The sequence below is a fragment of the Calonectris borealis genome, chromosome 2 (genome assembly GCF_964195595.1).
Source record: "Calonectris borealis chromosome 2, bCalBor7.hap1.2, whole genome shotgun sequence".
In the NCBI taxonomy this organism is placed as follows: domain Eukaryota; kingdom Metazoa; phylum Chordata; class Aves; order Procellariiformes; family Procellariidae; genus Calonectris; species Calonectris borealis.
This window is the reverse complement of record NC_134313.1, coordinates 140235979-140253848: the sequence shown is the minus strand read 5'-3', so window position 1 is coordinate 140253848 and position 17870 is coordinate 140235979. Positions and strand designations below refer to the sequence as shown.

Genomic DNA, 17870 nt, shown 5'->3' with positions numbered 1-17870 from the left:
TCAGATCTTATAGGTCATAAAAGTATGTTTAGTAAAAGATAGTTCCATCCCTTAGGATAATTGGTGATACAACAGCTCTGTTTTGTTTTCAGATTACTGTTTTCTTTTCCTCAGTCATATTTTCCGTCTAACACCCTTGTTTTCTAACATGTAAGAGAATCACATTGAACGTGTGGCCTTGTTGCTAGGTTTCAAGCTGCATTTATGCAGTCTACCGAGACACTATTTTCGTTCCTGAATTCTGAATTAAGTCCCAAGGCAACAAGGCTCTGTTTCTTAGCAACACAGATGGGTAGACTGTATATTCCAGCTCTTTTGTACAATGGAAGAATAAACGATTCCCTGAATAAGGGTGTGCTGTAAGTTCATCCCTTTGCTTAACTTCCCCTAGAAGAGAGGAAAGAGAAGCCTTCTGTGACACAGCATATGAAGTTTGTCAGGAAGTCCCTGTTTTTGCAGAGTGGTGAGTGCTATCTCTGTCTTTTCTGTTTATTGCATCTCTTTGGGGTTCTTATTCATCACTGTGCATATGGATCTGTAGGTACTTTGGATCAGTGAATTTCAGTTTCTGGGATACAAGCACATGCATGGAAAATCAATGGTAAGAAAGCTGGTAGAAGTGGGATGTGTGAAAATACATAGACTTTTTGCTTTGGTGAAACTAATGGAGAATCAGAGAATTGCTTTTCTTTAGAAACTTCCTCTGGATGCAAAACCTTGGTTTTAGGAAAAAAACTGGGACTGGAGAAAACAGGTGGAGGACTGAGAGGTAAGGAGGAAATGGGTATTCACGCGACTAGTAAATTAGTGATATATGTTATGCAGTGTATGAAAAGGAGAAGAGTTGCCCTTTTGACACCATCTCTGCAAAGGGTTGAACGGCTTTGAGACTTCTTGGCAATATAGGCAAAATCTAAACTTTGCTGCCTCCAGAATGTGGGACTGACATTGCCATGGGGAGGGAGGAGTGCTAGGAAGACGGAGGCAGGCAGGCAAAGACACACAGCTCCGCAGGGCTGAACCTTTCTGCTCATGACACCTGTGGAGGGGCAAGTGCATACATAGTCTTTTCATGATGGCAGCAGCAGCAGCAACGCAAAGTCTAGGTTATTACACTTTTGGCACAGACTAGAAAAGCAGAAGCGCCTTTGCTATTCATTCTGCTGACCTTGGCATCTCCTGTTTTACCTGTACCTAAAGCTGGCCTGGTGAGTCTGCCAGTATCTCTGTTTAGTTGCAAAACAAGAAAAGGCTGCTTTAAATGTATAAATTATCAGCTGTCGATTTTTCTCCCCAATTGACTGAATGATCAGATAAACGCATCAGCTGGCCCTGGTGGGACAGCTGGCTTGCCTGTAGACTGCCCCCCACACATACTTGATGGGAAGCCTGGGCCACCTTAGAGGACAACAGCAGAGTGCCCACCCAAGCCCTCCCAAGCCTGCTCACCTCCTCCCAAGCAGGAACAGGGCTAGGATGTGCTTCAGTGTTTGGATAGCCTGAGAATAATTTGTGGAGCATGGACTGTGAATTTTGGCCCCTTCCCGGAGGCTGTCCTGCAGTGGGGCCCTGCTGCAGCTGGGACTGCTCCAGCCAGTGAGGTCCTGGACTGGAAGGAGCCTGGCTTGACAGCACAGGACAGCTAAGCATGGCCTGGGAACAAAAGTCACTGAAAAGGACAGCACAGAAATGTGACCGTCCAAAACCAGTTTGTGGGAACTTACTTTATCTCCAGCAAGCTGCCTACCCAACTCCTCGTTCAGAAACAGAGTTTTGTGGTAAGAACACATTTCCATTTGCCCTTATCCTTCACTGGAGCACCATCTTCTCTTAGAAAAAACATTCTGTCCTCAGAATGAATAAGCACAAAGAAGAGGAAGTTGTAAAGGTATAGCTTTCCTTCAGCTTTCCTAAGCATTGGATATTAAAGGAAGTAGGAAAACCCGTTTGTATTGTGTTGGGGCCGGTCGCAATACCCTTACGATCTATGTGTTTCTTCCAGATTTTGCAGGACATCCAAGGAGCTCTTTAAGGCTGCTATTACAGATATAGTGTAAGAAAAGTAACAGAGTCTGGGAGTGTCTTAAGATCAGCGAGAGCCAGAAGAGAGATAACATAGTATCTAGCTCGTGCACAGAGCTAAATACTTTACTGCCTATTAGGGTGTTAACGCTGCTCCCATGGACTTTCACCCTGCCCAGAGGCATCCTTGGGTATATGAAAGGGCTCCCCTCTCCCCCTGGGGGAAAAGGTGAAGCTCGAGTGGCACTGGCTGATGAGATAATAGCCCACAGCAGAACATAACACCTGGGCACATATTAGGATAGCAATGGGGCAATTCTAATTAATGTTGTGGCCTGGGTGGGCCCAGGAATGCAGAGAAACATGAAAATGCATCAGGAAGGATGGAGACTGGAGTTTCAACGTTTCCCTAATTTGAGGTTCAGTTTGTCACTCCAGCTTGTGCAAAGTGAAGCTAGTGTGTATCCAGCTCCGCCCAGCTAACACCAAATCCCTGCTGTGCTGCGCTGCACGTGCACAGGTTTAGTCTCCCCTCAAGGATGTACTGTTTAATGAGACAAGAATAAAATCTTGAAGGAGAGGATTCCTACTTAGTGATGGGTATTTCAGGCAAAATAAAAACCAGAGCTCCTGTTCCTACAGGCTGGTATGAACGTGTAGATTCCTGAACATCCATGCTTTTGACTTCAGATGGGCTTTCTCTAGGGTTAGGAGTTTGCTCCTTCAAGTTAGTTTGCAGAACTGAGACAAAGAGGGAATCAAGAAGCAATAGTTCTTCATCTAAGCACAGGTACAAAATAATACTGAAGTACAAGTACACATTTATCTTCAATGAATGTACTAGGTTATACAGACATGGATAGCCAGACTGCAAGTAGCAATCAATAATAAAAGTTCTGTTGTATATGTGTGTGTGTGTTGGGCTTTTTTTCTTTTTCTTTTTGCCAGGGATTACAATATCTGAGAAGAAAAAAACATCATCAGGCCGTTATGTTCACCCTCCACCAAGGCAAGTGACAATTTTTATTTGAAAGTCAACAAAATTTTCTGCGAGCCTTGATTGGCCTTTCTCCCGGCAACAAACTGTAGTGCAGCAACCCAAAGCCAACACAGATGTATGGCTAAAGCAGCCTCCTGATTTTAGCTACCAGCTCTATAGAACATCCAACCCTTCTCAGAAGCTACGAGGAAAGGAAAAAGGGGAACTGAAGCCAAAAATCACCTCTGAGTCCATAGTCATGCAAGAGCTTTCCAGGCTTAGGTCCAGGCTGCTCCTTCCTCTCTCAGAAAAGAAAAGGGACTTGCCTCAGCTTGTCACTCACTTGCCAAGGATCAGCTCTTATGAGGCCAAAATACCGTTTGTGAAGAATGGCAAGTATAAGACTGGTGTGTATGAAGACTCCAAACCTCATGATTACAGCAGGTAAAGAGTCTGGCTCCCACACTTGTATAATGCAAACACGCTGAAACAGAGAGGATGCTTGGGGATCGGTAAGTGAAGCCACTAGGTGTCAGTCTCACTAGCCAAAAAAAAGAAAACCCAGCAGTTGGTACCGCAGTTGGGATCTAACTTCGACAACAACTCTGTTGCAGTCAGGAATTATTTGCCAAAAAGACTTCCATAGGGAAAGCTGATGAATCCAGGTTTGGAGCTCTTATGTTTTAATGTGCTTTGTAGCTGACAAGATGGTTTTCATTTTGGCAGAGCAGATTGAAATACAGACATTAGGGCTAATCAGTTCATCTTTACCTTGCTCTCTGTGACACATCTGCCTGTACTTTCTGCTTTCCCCAGATTAATAGGGAGCAGCTGAATTGCTTGACATGCTGGATGGAAGTATTTTATGGTAATTTTTCCATTTAGCAGCCCTAACTGAGACCAGCATCTCATTGTGCTAGCTGTTGTTCATAACATAGCCAGAAACCATCCTTTTTTCACAACAGCTGAAAATCAAATTATGTACAAAAAAAATTGCAAAGAAAATTAAAAAATTCAAGCTACAACTTGGATCAGTGCATTCCCCCAAAATCAGTGTGTTTAACATTAAAACTGCTAAGGAAGAGAAATCTTCAATCTAAATGGGTTTTGTTCAGATTTTTTTTTTTTTTTCTTTTCGGGACTCGTTCTTTGGTGTTTTGTTTTGTTGGGGTTTTTTTTTGTAATATCTTTTAAAATCAGATGCCATAAAAACAGAGAGAAGAAGAATCTTTTATTAAGATTCAGTATTATATCCATATTCAATTAACTTTTAATTACAACCCTTCCTATCTCCTCTTCTCTGAGCCCTTCAAAGAATCTTGCCCAAAATGCGATTCAGCGAATGTACTATTTCTAAAATAAGAAACAAAACTGAAACAGTAAACAAAACCCCTTCTGTTCTCCAAAGCAAACACTTATATCTGGACATGTAGTTTATTGAAGAACCACATAAATGGCATATAGCCAATGTTACATTTCCATGGAAAACAATATTGTTTTCCTCCTTCTGTCTTCATGAGAGTATAAATCATGTCTTCATTTCTTTGCCAAGTTGCTCTAGCAGGAATTTAACTTCCCTGTTTTTGAGTTTGCCTAAAGTAATTAAAAGCAAACTTCTAGTTAGCTATTATGGCCAAAAGAAATTTGTCCAATAATATTCTGTCTCAAGGAAAATTTGCTTTATTTCAAGATGATCAAGTTTCCATAATAGTAATTAAATGATAATTTCTCTTAAAATCTGCTAAACAAAGCCTTTCTCTTTAAGTAAATGTGTCTTATTTTTCCTCAAGTCTTGACCAGTAATGTAAATTTGCAAAACCAGGGGAAGGGAAAAAAAAAGCATGTTTGTCCCACAACTCTAATGTTGTGCTTTCTAAGGTCACCACTTCAGAGGGCCTGACTATAGCAAGATAATCTATAGCATCTGTATCTTAGGAAATGTTCTCAAGGTTTCAGAATCTTCCCTGTTCCCTATCAGGAGAAAACTAATGCTTTAATAATTTGACTGGCTCCAAAAGCTAATTCCAGAAAGTCCAATAACTACATGGCCAAGGTATTTAGCTGTGAGTGTGAAATCAAATTTCAGGTCCTTGTTATGAATCAGGCGCTTTGTTTGGGGATTTCAGTGTCACCAGTCAGTGCTCTAATCTCAGGACTAATGGTTTTCTTTGGTGAAATTCTACCTAAATGAAACAAGTAATTATAAGTCAGCATGTCTGAAAAGAAACAAGGAAAAAGCAAAAAAGCAAGCTGCCACCCAAAATTTCTGATTAAGTTCCTGATAACAACAAAACATCCTCAGACTCTACTCAGGACTTGATCCAGAGGTAAAGGAGATCTCCACTCTGAGGTCTGGAGGAAAATAGTGCATATTGTCTAATTGCTTTGACATATCATTAACTTTTCAGCCAACTGAAACTTCAGGCTACTTAGTCCTAGCAGGCTGTAGACTGTACAGTGATGCAAATTCAGTAGAACTAAGGACTTGCCTATACAGGGAATTCCACTCCTTTTTTTTTTCTCCACTAAAATGTCCCCTGGGGAGAACCCTTAATGACATATTGTCAGGAGTTTAAAAGGAAATGACCAATCTTAGTGCAAGGTCTCTAAATAAAAAATGTACCTAAGGACTAGCTGCACTGGTCCAAAATTCTTAAGTATAGACTTGATCTTAAACACACAAAAAAAGGCAATTTCTGTGTTCACTTAGATGGGGAGTCCCTTTTTCGCCATTCAGGCCAATGGGAAATGCTTCATTAAATGGAAATCAGAACTCAGTCAGAAAAAAAAACGAGAAAAAGGGGTGTATTAAGAAAAAGGCAACAAGTAAGAAACGTAAATTACTAGTGTATAGTGCTTCCTTCTCCTTGTGGCATTCTCTCCTATACACTTCTGATGTGCATCACACCCATCAATCCACAGTTAAACATTCATTACCATCAAGTTTTCAACATGTAACTTCACACACCATTTATGTTCCCTCCGTGATTTCACAGGTGCTCATCCTGCTGCCTAACCCCACTATTTTGATTTTATTTTGTTCAGTTAATCAAAGAAACATACTTTCCTCTGCAGATGATACTGATACCTCCAGAACACTGTATCGATTTTCTATCCTGTAACTCACAAGAAATCAACTGTTTTATGATATCCATTTCAACCTGTGAAGATCAGGGAAAACTGTCATTCAAATCTGTGTACCTAGCAATGTAGTCTAATGTTAGTGATCTACACGAAGAAGCGAATTGTTTGTCAAGAATGAGCTGATGGAGCAAACTCACCCTTTTAAGACACCGTGTCTTGGAAAGATTTTAAGACCAATCTGCTGGCATCATATCTTGTCCCACACTTATCTGACTCTGCAAAATGTGGTTTGGTGAAGAGCAGCACTACCAGCAGCCCCACTCACAATTTCCTCCTGCAACTGGCAGAAAACATTACCAGTTATTTAAAACCCTGTCCACTTTGAAGGCAAAATCACTTTTGCTTCCAAACAATGAGAATACATATCTAAAAAATGATACGTCATTGATGTTAAATGACCCCCTTGTTTCAGCTTTGCTTTCAGCCCTCTCATAAGTTCTGCAGCAACAGAAAGCTCTTAAGCTCATTGTAATGCAGATGGCTGCAGGGTGTGTTAATGATTAATTAAATTCACTGGAAAGCTTTGAAAGATATTGCAAATAACTCCATGCAAATAACTCCAAAGAGTACAACATATTTATTCCAAGAAATTGCATCCCCTGTATTTTTAGTATCACAGCTCCTTTCTCTAGAAGGGTGTTCCATTTCTGTTATTATTTGTATACGGAAGGGTTAAAAGATGGGATTTTGGTCCGTGGATGGACACTGGGTGAGAAATAGATAGCTAAGAAAACCGTAGTCAGCATAGAAAATAGACGGTTTATTGTCTATTGTGTGAAAATGCTGAATACAGGAGGATAAGGAAGGTTGAGAAAATGTTAAGGGGAGGACATGAAGGATGTGAGAGACGTGCAATAATGAAGAAATATAAACTACAATGTATAATTTTGCTTGCTTTGTTACATTTTGCTGTTGGCATGAGTATAGGTTAATATGTAAATGTTGGACTATGGTAATATGTCACGTGAACAAGGCCTACGAACCAATAGATGGGGTGGCTGTGGCTCATGCAGCGTGCGCCTGATCAGCGAGCTCATGTGCTATAGGCTCCCTATGTTCCAGTCGAGGCGTGTTTCGGCACCTGCTGGCCATGTGTGTCGGAACCCGTTTCCTTTGCAAATGTATAAATACTGGGATTTTCCCGAAGAACAGTGGGCCGGTGTACAGCGAGGTCACCGTTGCCTCCGTGGGGACACCCACGTAAAGCTGGCACCTACCGACTGCTGGGCTGAGTTCGCGGCACAAGATGATACAAGAATGTACGGATGGTTCATCTCTCTCCTGGGCCTCGGGCTGGTAAGACAATCGCTTTGCAAAATACCCTTAGTGTAATGCATGATTATAGTTAATAAAGTGCTTGCTTTTCCCCTTCCTTATAGTCTGTCTATGTGTGCTCACCTTCTAAAGGAATCCTCGAAACCCACTCTAAAACATTATTCCTCATCTGTATTGTAATAGAAGGCCACTGGACTCGTTTGAGATCGGGACCGTGGTGATAAAGAACTTTAGGGTAATGGAAAACCACAACTCTTGTCAACTCAACAGCTTGACTTGTTAACAAGTTAATTAACAAGTTAAATCTCCTAAATCTTGCAATTTTTGAACAGAAATGCTACCGGTATTTTTTTTACCTTACCTAAATTCAACATGTGATGTTTACTCTACTGTTAACGTTCTTGGTTCTAGGCATGATTGTTTATCTGATGTTACAATGTATTTTCCTTTTCAAGTGCAGTATGAAGCTAATTTACCAAATCTTGTGACAAGTTACTCCAGAAATCCTTTAAATCTAAAGTTAAAATCACAGCATTTAAACACAGGTAAATACTTGACAACATGCACATTCATTGTGTTAAAGAAATTAGGAATCAGTACGTGAACAGTAGGGAGCAGGAGTAAGAGCGTAGAACCCCTCTACCGCCATGTAGCTGGCTGAAGTGGCCTCAGATACAGCTTAGTGACCAAACAGCAATGTTTTCCCCTAAGTTTCAATATCAGAGAAAGTTTCCTTCCTAGCTCTAAATAAGAGACTCAAATCACAAAAAATACACTAGTTCTCTCACACAAAAGATTCAGTTTTAAGGATACCTGATACAAGCAGGGTTATTAGCTCAAAAATCTGTTTGCCAATGTAGACTTGCTGATAAGGCTGCAATTTTAACCTTGTAATGGTGGTTTATTCCCAGGCAACTGAATCAAGTCCAACATCTGCAGTCTTCATTGTAGATACAATAGTCCTTATCAGCATTCCTGCTGTGGTGGATAGTCCATAATGGGATGTCTGCCTTTTAGTGTAGATTCTATAGCTTCACCTCTCATAAGAATAGCTTATTTGAAAATAATTAACTATACGTTAGTTAAAGTACACACGTACATACCATGTAGCACAAAACACTACTTTCTTTGTACATTCACAGCAAGGCCATGGACAGAATACTTTTTTGTTTCTAATCTTTACCATACATGTCTGGGTGCTCCTTTTTTGGAGTCCTATCTGATTAACAATAAACATAGCTTTTCAAATCCTAGAGTCCAGATAGTTTGTCCTATAGCTTATAAATACTGTTTGCTTAATATTTTCAGATCCTGGACTTGAACCACTGAAAGGAAAGCAAAAGGACTCTGATAGGAGACTTCTTACACACAAGTCTTTTGAAAGCAAATGGGATCCACGGCTGCTACTACCAAAGAATCCCTGGCCACCTAAATCTGCTTCATTTACCATTAGTCAGATTAAAAGACAACTTCCTGCTTTTCTTTGCATAAAAGCTTTTTAATAATAATAATAATAATAATAATAATAATAATAATAATAATAATTCTACATTACATTGATTTCAGAGTGGTTTGGATCATGTAATAGCTGAACTTGAGGGGACAGCTGGCGTGTCCTAAGGGAAGCGTCACTATACTGGAGATCTAGGGACATGGACCACCAATTTCCTTTAGCTTTTAAAGAATATAATTCTGTTTCCAGATCTTGTTGACTTTGATGGAGTCTGGAAAGATAATCTGTTGCACAACACATTCTTATTTCAGCCTTTAGCAGAAAATTATACAGCACTGCACATGGCAATTCATTTGTAGGAATCAAGATGTCCATATTAGACTGTTCAAAGACACTGACTATTTCAGAATATGCAGGTAGTGGGTGGATGCTTTGATGGTTTATAAATATACACTAAACACTTAAATGTAGAGATCACCAAAAAGAGAATGTCTCTATTTTCATTATAAAACAGCTCCCATTAACATTACTGAAGATTAACAAATAGTAGATTGAGGGGAACCAGTGTAGGTGATGACAGATTCCGAGTTGTGAACAAAACTCTACTGAATAGTGGCAAGTCAATATACACATTTGTAAAACAGGTGAATTGGCTGAACACAAATGTCTCTAGGCATTTAAGACTCGGATTCAAGTCCGAAACATGTCTGAGAAGGAGTTCTTTGATGAACCTGTCAAAGATCATTCTCATGACAGCTACTCCTGTTTTGTTTTGTAGCTCTGACGTACCTCTACTCTGCTCTCAGAGGCACAGAGGCGGCGTGGTGCTCACACTGCGTTCTTGGATCGTGTGGAGGAAAAGCTGTGCCGGCTGCAGCAGGGAGAGACAGGCAGAGACGTGAGTGTTCATTCTGCTGCAGTAGGGACACTGGATCTAGTCTCATCCAGGGGGCAAACATGATTTTGCTCTCCTGTGGTCTTAGGTGAGAAAGGATTGATGGGTGCTGGCAGAAGCCATAATTCCATTGCTTTGGGAGGGTCAGGAGGACACCGACACCCAATTAAACTGAACAGACTGAAGCCTTTCTTTGAGTCCAGAGCAAAAAATGCAGATAGCTTGGCTGGCCTTTCCTCATGCTGGCTTGCACTAGGGAAAGGTTACTATCAAATGAGATCCTTGCAGCATCCAGGATGACGCCGGCTTACATGGGCTCAGTCTATCCATGCAGACAATGCAGCATTGTCTCAGAGCCTGTGCTACAGTGTTGATAATCTGAGTGAGATGAAGTCATGAAAATGTGCTGGTCAGAACACTGACCTTCGCTGGCGTAGCTTGTGCTTCCTGGAAGAATACATTTCTCTGAGCAGAGTTCCCTGCTGCTACAGCCAGGATGCTCTGTATTTCTGCTTGTCAAATCTCTTGAATGAGATTACTCTTGGGGAGTAACCCCCACTCAAAGAAGGGCCATGTTGGGTGGCATGTGAGGCAGGTGGAAAGTAGGACTGCTTTTTAATGTGTTAGGAGGCAATTTTTTAGCTTCCAACACACCTCTCCTTCAACGTTCCTGAGCTGCTGACACTTGACAGTGCCCTCTGACACAGTCTCCATGCCTAGCTGCCAGAGTCCTGGGAGGAAGAGAAAAATATCCACAAAATACACCATTTTCTGCTTTCGTCTTGTCTAGAACAAACTTCTCACGGGGGAAAATCTTGATCTTCTCACTGATGAAACCAGTTTGCTGTAAAACTGCATTTTCTCCCATCATGTTTGATATTAGCCTGATGTGACCTTATAGGGTGATGACTGTATTTAAATGACAATGTCTTTTCTTTCACAGGAATCCCAGCCTAAACAGCACAGTGCTGAGAAGAAAAGCAATGTGATAGGGACTCTGCTATCCACCATTATCCACACTAACATACCAAACTTCTGCTCCCAAGAAATGTGTTCATCTGCACGTGCTATGGAAGACACTAGTGGTCCTGAGCTGTGTCTTGTGTATATCCTGTGAGGTCAGGTATGAGCTTTCTGAGAGCCCTGGCCCACTGTAACAAAGCAAGCCTAGATCCTTCAAACAGTACAAAAACTGGCACAGAGAGCCCCCTTTATCAATGATGTTCAAATATTTTAGTAAAATATCTTTTTTTTACTGTAAATACCAGCATGGAACAGAAACACACTAAATGCACTTTGTCTGGTTTATTAGTGAGCATTTGACCTCTTTCCCTTAGGTCCTGATTTCTGAAATAACATGGAAGGCAGCATTATTATCTCTTTCTACTTAGTAAGTTCCTTTCTATATATATCTCCCTGTATTGCTAAAAATTACTTACCGACTCTTTCATTAATTCTTTTCTCTAACCAGTCCCTCAGTCATCTGGAGGTAAAAGAAATGGCACAGCCCATCACATTCCTGAGAACTAGAGAGGCTGAGTGCCATCACAAGCTTACTTCGGAAACTCCTTGTCCTCTCCACCCAAGAGCTGATGATCAGCAGACTGTGCCAAAATGAACCCTGCCATGCTTCCTCTTCCTTCAATAGGAACAGTTGCTTTGCTCTTGACTAGGGATTGACTGCTGAAAGCTCAACATGGTCAGGTAGTTTCAATTCCTTTTATAAACTGTGGGGGTGGGTGCTGAGTGTAGCAGGGGGAAGCACTTTTTAGTTATAGTCTGAGTTGCTGAGGGTTTTGGAGGCATATCCAGAGCTGCATTTAAACTGTAAGTAAGCTGCACAGTAAATGCACCCCAGATAGTGATTTAGCATAAGAAAATTGCATACTGGATTGTTTTGCCCTTTCCAAAAGACAGTGAGCTACACACCACTGTGGAAAGCTTGGGACACTAGTAAGAATCCCTTAAGCAATGATCTCATAGCTCTGTGTGCACTGTTGTGGAGTTAGGCGTTTCTCCAGGATTTCCCAGATGCAACCCTTAGCGAAAAGAAAAATTGTGTAAGACCTTAACACTACAAAAGGGCATATTTTTTTGTTAAAGAGAGCTTCCTACCAGTCAGAGAGCAATTGCACTGCATCTCCAGACACTTGTTTGAAATTTGGGGTTCCCCAAATCTGGGTTTGGAAAGAATAGAGTCCCCAGTCTGCCTGGAAATTCCCCATTTTCTGAATGCCAGGCAAACCCAACCCAGAGAATGCTGCTTTCTCTGTGCATGGCAAATGAAAGACTTAGGACAAATTCAATTTCAGAGGTTGTTAGGATCTGGACCTTGTTGGTAGAGATAATCATAATAGCATTGTATCTACGCTAATCATGGATAATGATAAAATTTTAGCTGGGACTCCCCACAGTAATAGGGGTGACAGTGTAATGAAGCATGTAGCAGTTGTCCTTCAAAGGAATGCTATTGACTTAGTCTTTTTACAGATGGGAAAAAGGAGGCACAGAGCAGGTAAATTAATTGCCCCAAAAGCATGAGGGAAGAGTCAGTTTCAGGCAAACTCTCTCAGATAAACTTAATTTCTCATAACACATGTGGAGACAGTTCCAGTGTTTCTGAGGAAAAGGGGTATGAACTTGCCCTTAACCTCCGTGCATGACACCTCATCTTTAAAAATGTGTATGACAGAGGTATATCTTCGTTCTGACCAACAAGATGGGGGTAGCCCCTTGTGCTCGCTTGCAGTGGTGAGTGAGGCAGGCGGACATGTTACAGACACTCATTTCCTGGCTTGGGCAACTTCACTCTTTCATTAGAGGAACCAGGAAAAAACCATGGGGCAGTGAGGAGGGCGCAAGTTGCTAGAGCCTCTGGGGTACAAAGGCTATTAAGGAAACTAAGGTACCCGCAATAAATCTATGCATGGATAATGCTCTTTACTGCCAAATGTACTATAAGACATATCCTAAGAATCAAAACTGAAAGTTGTGAACGTAAGAGTTCCTTGAAAATGCTGGCTTAGTTTGTTCACCTACTTTGATGTAATAATTACATATGCTATATACATGTACCATATGCAATATATATAAGTAAGAAAAAAACAACTGTTCTTTTTAAGAACACTGTGAAGAAGTATAAAGTTTTCTTTTTCTCCAACACCACATCTATTGCCAGGAAGCAGCTTAAAGAGCATTATTGCTACTGACAGGACAGAGATCTTGCTTCCAAATTCCCACAGGGGAGTGACACCCAGCTGTAGCTCTTGTGAAAGTTAGAAGTATTACTGCCAGCCACCTGTGTGGCTAGCAGCCCCCGTTACCCCACCAGGCTTACCAGTACAATGCAGCGGCTTGGTCTGAAGGAGCTGGCCATGCTGCCATACAACATGGAGATTTAGGTGGTCTCTGGAAGGCGGTTCTGCCTTGGCTGCAATGTCGGCTTGGTGCACTCCAGCATCCAGCAGAGCCCAGCAGAAGTTCAGCGTCACCGGCCTTTTGCTGTGCCTCTGCACACCACTGCCCATTGTAATGGTTCATAGGCGCACATGGAAAAAGCGCTCACCCGAGCAGAGTGCTGTGGCAGCTCTTCACGCTAGCCCCAGCTTAACATCTCCTTGTCCCTCTGTTGCACACCCAAGTTCTTTCAGTGCCCAAAGAGGGCCTGAGATTGCTCCTCAGAGATATTTGCCTTTCAGGCTGATCTCCATCTCCCCTGAGCTTCACAAAGCTCTTTCAAACTCAAAGAAAGGTTTTGTATCAAGGACTGGCTAAAGCGGTATTCTCATGCCTCAGCAGTTGGATATACATGCAAAATCTCTTCATCCTTTTTACTTTTGCATTCTCATTGTGGGTGTGCAAATGCACTGTAAATCTTGCTGACAGCTACGTCAGCCATTTGGGCACAGAGTCAACTGCGGCATGGACACCTCTTAGCCCAGCGTATGAGAAATGACCAGTATCCATTACCAAAAATGTTGTTGATCTAAAATCTCTTCCAGTCAGTCAGTATTTTTCCATTGACTTTGGTGTACTTTGGAACAGGCTTATGGAGATGAATTCTTTTGTTTTAGGCAGCACTATTGGATTGTTCATTTAGAATTGCTTTATAAAAACCTCTACAGCTTATATAAATGCAGAGAGTGAATTTGGATACTTTCTGAAATACTAAAAGGAAGGAGCAGGCTTACAGGTTAACTGTAAATACCATGATCTCATAAATGACCAGAAGAAGCAAGTGTTACAGAAAAGTATGTTCAGATCTGCCACCCATGCATACTGACTCTATAAAGACAAATCAGTAGATTCTGTAAGTTATTAATACTAATGTTCTGCGTATGTACAGTACTTACCCTACATATCTTTACTATAAAACAAACAGAAAGATTTCAAGGTCTCTGTTCAGGACATCCTCCACCCCCCCGCTCCCCCACATACTTCAGTGTTATCCCTAAAGCTGTAATACTTTGGGCTAGATTTAGCCATGTGTCCTGTGATTTCTTGAACTGAGATCCTACTCTTGTGAATGATTACCATGCAGATTAAAATCAGTGTTTGAATTATACACACGACTCCTAATTCTAATGTAAGCTCTGTCAACATTTCTATAACTTTGTTTATATCTTATTTGCTATGAATTTATGCCCAAGTTCAACTAAAGACTCTTCTCCATATCCTCCCTCCATCACAAACCCGTACATTTGAAAAAGTAAGCACATACACATGGAGTACTCAGGTGGTCAGCAAATTTTAGGCACTGTAAATGGTCCCAGGATCACACTGGTCATGCTGAAAGTGTTAATATCCTTGCCACACTTTGAAATACCAAATTTTATGCCTTTCCTGTGGAACAAAATCATAAAAAGACATGAAACAATCAACCTGACTAATGAGACTAACAATCAAAAGTTTAAAGTATTATTACTAATTTATTAAGATCTTTCTGAGACCTGATTTACAAAAACTGGTGAACATAGCAGATTTGTTTGCAATAAAAAAATCTCCTATAGACCACAATTAAAATCAACATACTGGAAAAAATGTAAAGAATAATTCTCTGCTCCATTAAACATTGCTTTGAGCATTGCACTATACCTTATCATATTACAGTGATAGCAGTCGGGTAATTTTATTACCTTTATAACACAATTACAATTAGCTAACACTATACAGACGTGCTGTTTAGTTCATATAAGGAAGAAAAATATTAATTTGTTTTAAATAAGGGACAGTTTTTAAAAAGGCACTAACTGTATCCAAAAAGACACATAGGAGAGCTGTGCAATACTAAATAAAGGAGTGAAGCCTAAATAAAAAATGTTCTGGGATGCCTTTTTTCATTCAGATAAGACTAATACCCTCTTTTACTTCGCCACCAACCGCTGTAACAGCTCAGGAAGTGCTGGGAATGTTCTGGCTGAATTTTGCGCACACCGTGGCGAAGGGCAACAAGCAGAGAGGAGACTGGAGAGAAGGGGGGTAGGGAGCCGTGGGGACAGGGCCTCGGAGGAGGCAGCGGGATGCGCGCAGCCGGAAAGAGCCAGTTTAGTTTTAGTACCACGGGATTTCCTCAAGTTACAAACCAACAGGCAGCGCGTGAAACACACAAGGTCTATTCTGTAGTTGTTTAAAACATAAAGCTTTATAAACATTGAGGTGCTGCTTTTCCTCCACAGAGGCCTTTTCTTAGTTGGAAAAATAAAACAAGGAATGCCTGTCATGTGGGTTGTACTAAAATTATACTTAGCACAATAAACTTCTCTGTAATAGCTCGTTCCTCAGCTGACTCTTTACCTATTATCTTCTATTTTTTAAAGAGAAACAGTTTATTTGCGCTTGCTTCCTACACAGTTGAAGAAGATAGTAACTAAGTAGTGGTGATATTCCTTGAATGTTCATCTCAAGAGATGGATAGGAAAACAGCAATCACCTGGCAGCCCGTGGAAAGTCAAAACATGGAGCCATAAACAGATGCGTTCCCGTACGTGTTTTCCTGAGAGGGTAATTGTTGTTGTTGATGGTTACGTACCTTTGAAAGTAAATAACAGACAGTGTTACTAGTGAAAATAACTAGAAACAGAGAAAGTCCAAGGACACCAAAGGGATTTTTCTTTTCCCAACAGAGGAAATCTTCTGGCCTTGTGGAAAAGGCAAGGAAGGAAAGGGAATATAATGGCCTGGTGTATTTTAAAATAATGTATCAATACACACCCTTCCCTCTGATCATGTCTCTAAAAGCTGGCTGGCATGCCCGGTGTGAAACATGAGCCCAAGCACACAGGGGCTGTGTAATGTTGGCTACCTTGCATTGAGTAAGGAAAAAGTTTCTCTTGAATCCAGGAAGAGTTGGACAAAGCCTTAAGTGACTTCCAGATCTGGGATTTCAAGCACACAGTCCATGCACATAGTGCTGTGTGCTGTGTCGCTGTGTCATTGAAGAAAAAAGAGCACGAAATTTATCAAATTTATTTATTGACTTTATTGATCTTGGGGGAGAGGTGTGGTTTTAATTATTTATTTATTTATTTATTTATCGTTTTTTTCTAGCACCACAGAGTTTATGACAGTTTCACAACATTGTAGGTCCCGTAAGAGTGGGCATCCCCCAGTCTTTTGTGGTGCTGTTCAGGCTTTTATTTTTAAAAGTAGAAATTTGACAAGTATTCCCAGAAGTCATACATATAAAGCAAGCAAGGAGGAATGGTTGGGATAGAGATAACATTTACGTTTGGCTTCTAGACAGATCTAGTCAAGAAGGCTCAGGAGCAGAGCTTGGAAATATGGGACAGAGACCTCAGAGCATTGCACCAGGACGGTGGGATGGGATTTACCTTAGCAGGATAAACTGGAGACCCAGGGAAAAGAGGTACCTAAAATACTGATTTGCGGGAGAAGCTAAAGGGTTCTTTGTAGCTGTTCAGCTGTTTTATTCCGAAAGGAATGAATGCTGTAGTTCTGTTTGGGAGCACAAGTATATACAGTATTATTGACATGAAGGAAATGAGGGGATGATAAATATTGGGGACATGAACTCTTTTTTTTTACAGTCAGAGGATTCATTTATTCTGGGAACTATGCCTAATGCTAGCTAGGATTGAGAGTTTGTAAATAATCTGCGCACTTCATTGTCTCACGTCAGTTATGCATTTTACCTCACACTTTATTTTATCTGGTATCTGCGCTTTGTCAGTAGACGATCAAATTGGAAGAGGAGTCAGGAGAACAGGGTCTGCAAATATAATACACTTATGTCCCTGAGGACAGCCTTCTCTGGAATAATAGGCTCCTTAAAACAAGACATTAAGAAAATGTATTGATTCCTATAAGATTAATTTTTGCCTTGGAGTGAGGGAGTTGCATGATTTGCAAATCTGACTTGAGTTGATACAAAATGTGTGTTCTTCAGACTTTCTCATGAAAAAAACTTGTTCCTGACGAGTGGCAAAAAACCTAACAAAATATTGCTCCATGTCTTTCCTTGTCACTTAGACTTATGAAATCAACTGTGAAATAAATATTATGTTGACAGTACAACTTTTAATGTCAAGGCACCTCCATGCTTTCTATGCATAGTGCTAATCAGAAAACAGAGAGATTGGGTCCTTTTCCAGTAAGTATGTCTCAGATTCTTGAAACAGGAATCAGTCCCAAGCTTTGATTTAAAATAGATCTTTCTGTAGACCTCTTGAGCAACATCAAGACCTCATGATACCAAAAGATAACTATTTTAGAAGCCACCTCCAGCAGGTTTGCAGGTCTCAGCAGCTTTTTAGCGAGTTAGTATACTTTCAATATTTCAGAGAAGAGGAAGAAGTTAATTTTATAAACCTGGTGAACCTGATGTAGAAACAAATTTATGGATGCCTTTGTTCTCTTTCAGATAGCTTTGCTTTTAGATCTGCTAAACTCAATGGGCAGATACCCTATAAATGTCAGTGATGTTAGAAACTACTCACTTAATTTGGGAAGGCTGACCTAGGAAACTTTCCTGCCCTCTTCAAACTGAAGCAAAGCTGAGAGTATTAATTTTAAAATGCTGTGACAGGACTCTTGTTAGTGATCTTAGTGTTTTGTGCTGCTATAATTAAACTTGGCTAATACAT

At 40.8% G+C, this 17870-nt stretch overlaps 1 protein-coding gene across 1 annotated transcript; it reads left to right on the top strand.

Annotated features, from left to right (window-relative positions):
• Window positions 1-1648: 1648 nt before the first annotated feature.
• Window positions 1649-12857, top strand: C2H7orf78 (chromosome 2 C7orf78 homolog). The gene is made up of 7 exons (XM_075140863.1): window positions 1649-1778; window positions 2971-3031; window positions 3167-3445; window positions 7832-7965; window positions 8729-8872; window positions 9680-9771; window positions 10712-12857. Exons 1-7 carry the CDS (start codon window positions 1649-1651, stop codon window positions 10883-10885), a joined length of 1014 nt encoding a protein of 337 aa, XP_074996964.1. The 3' UTR covers window positions 10886-12857.
• Window positions 12858-17870: the final 5013 nt, after the last annotated feature.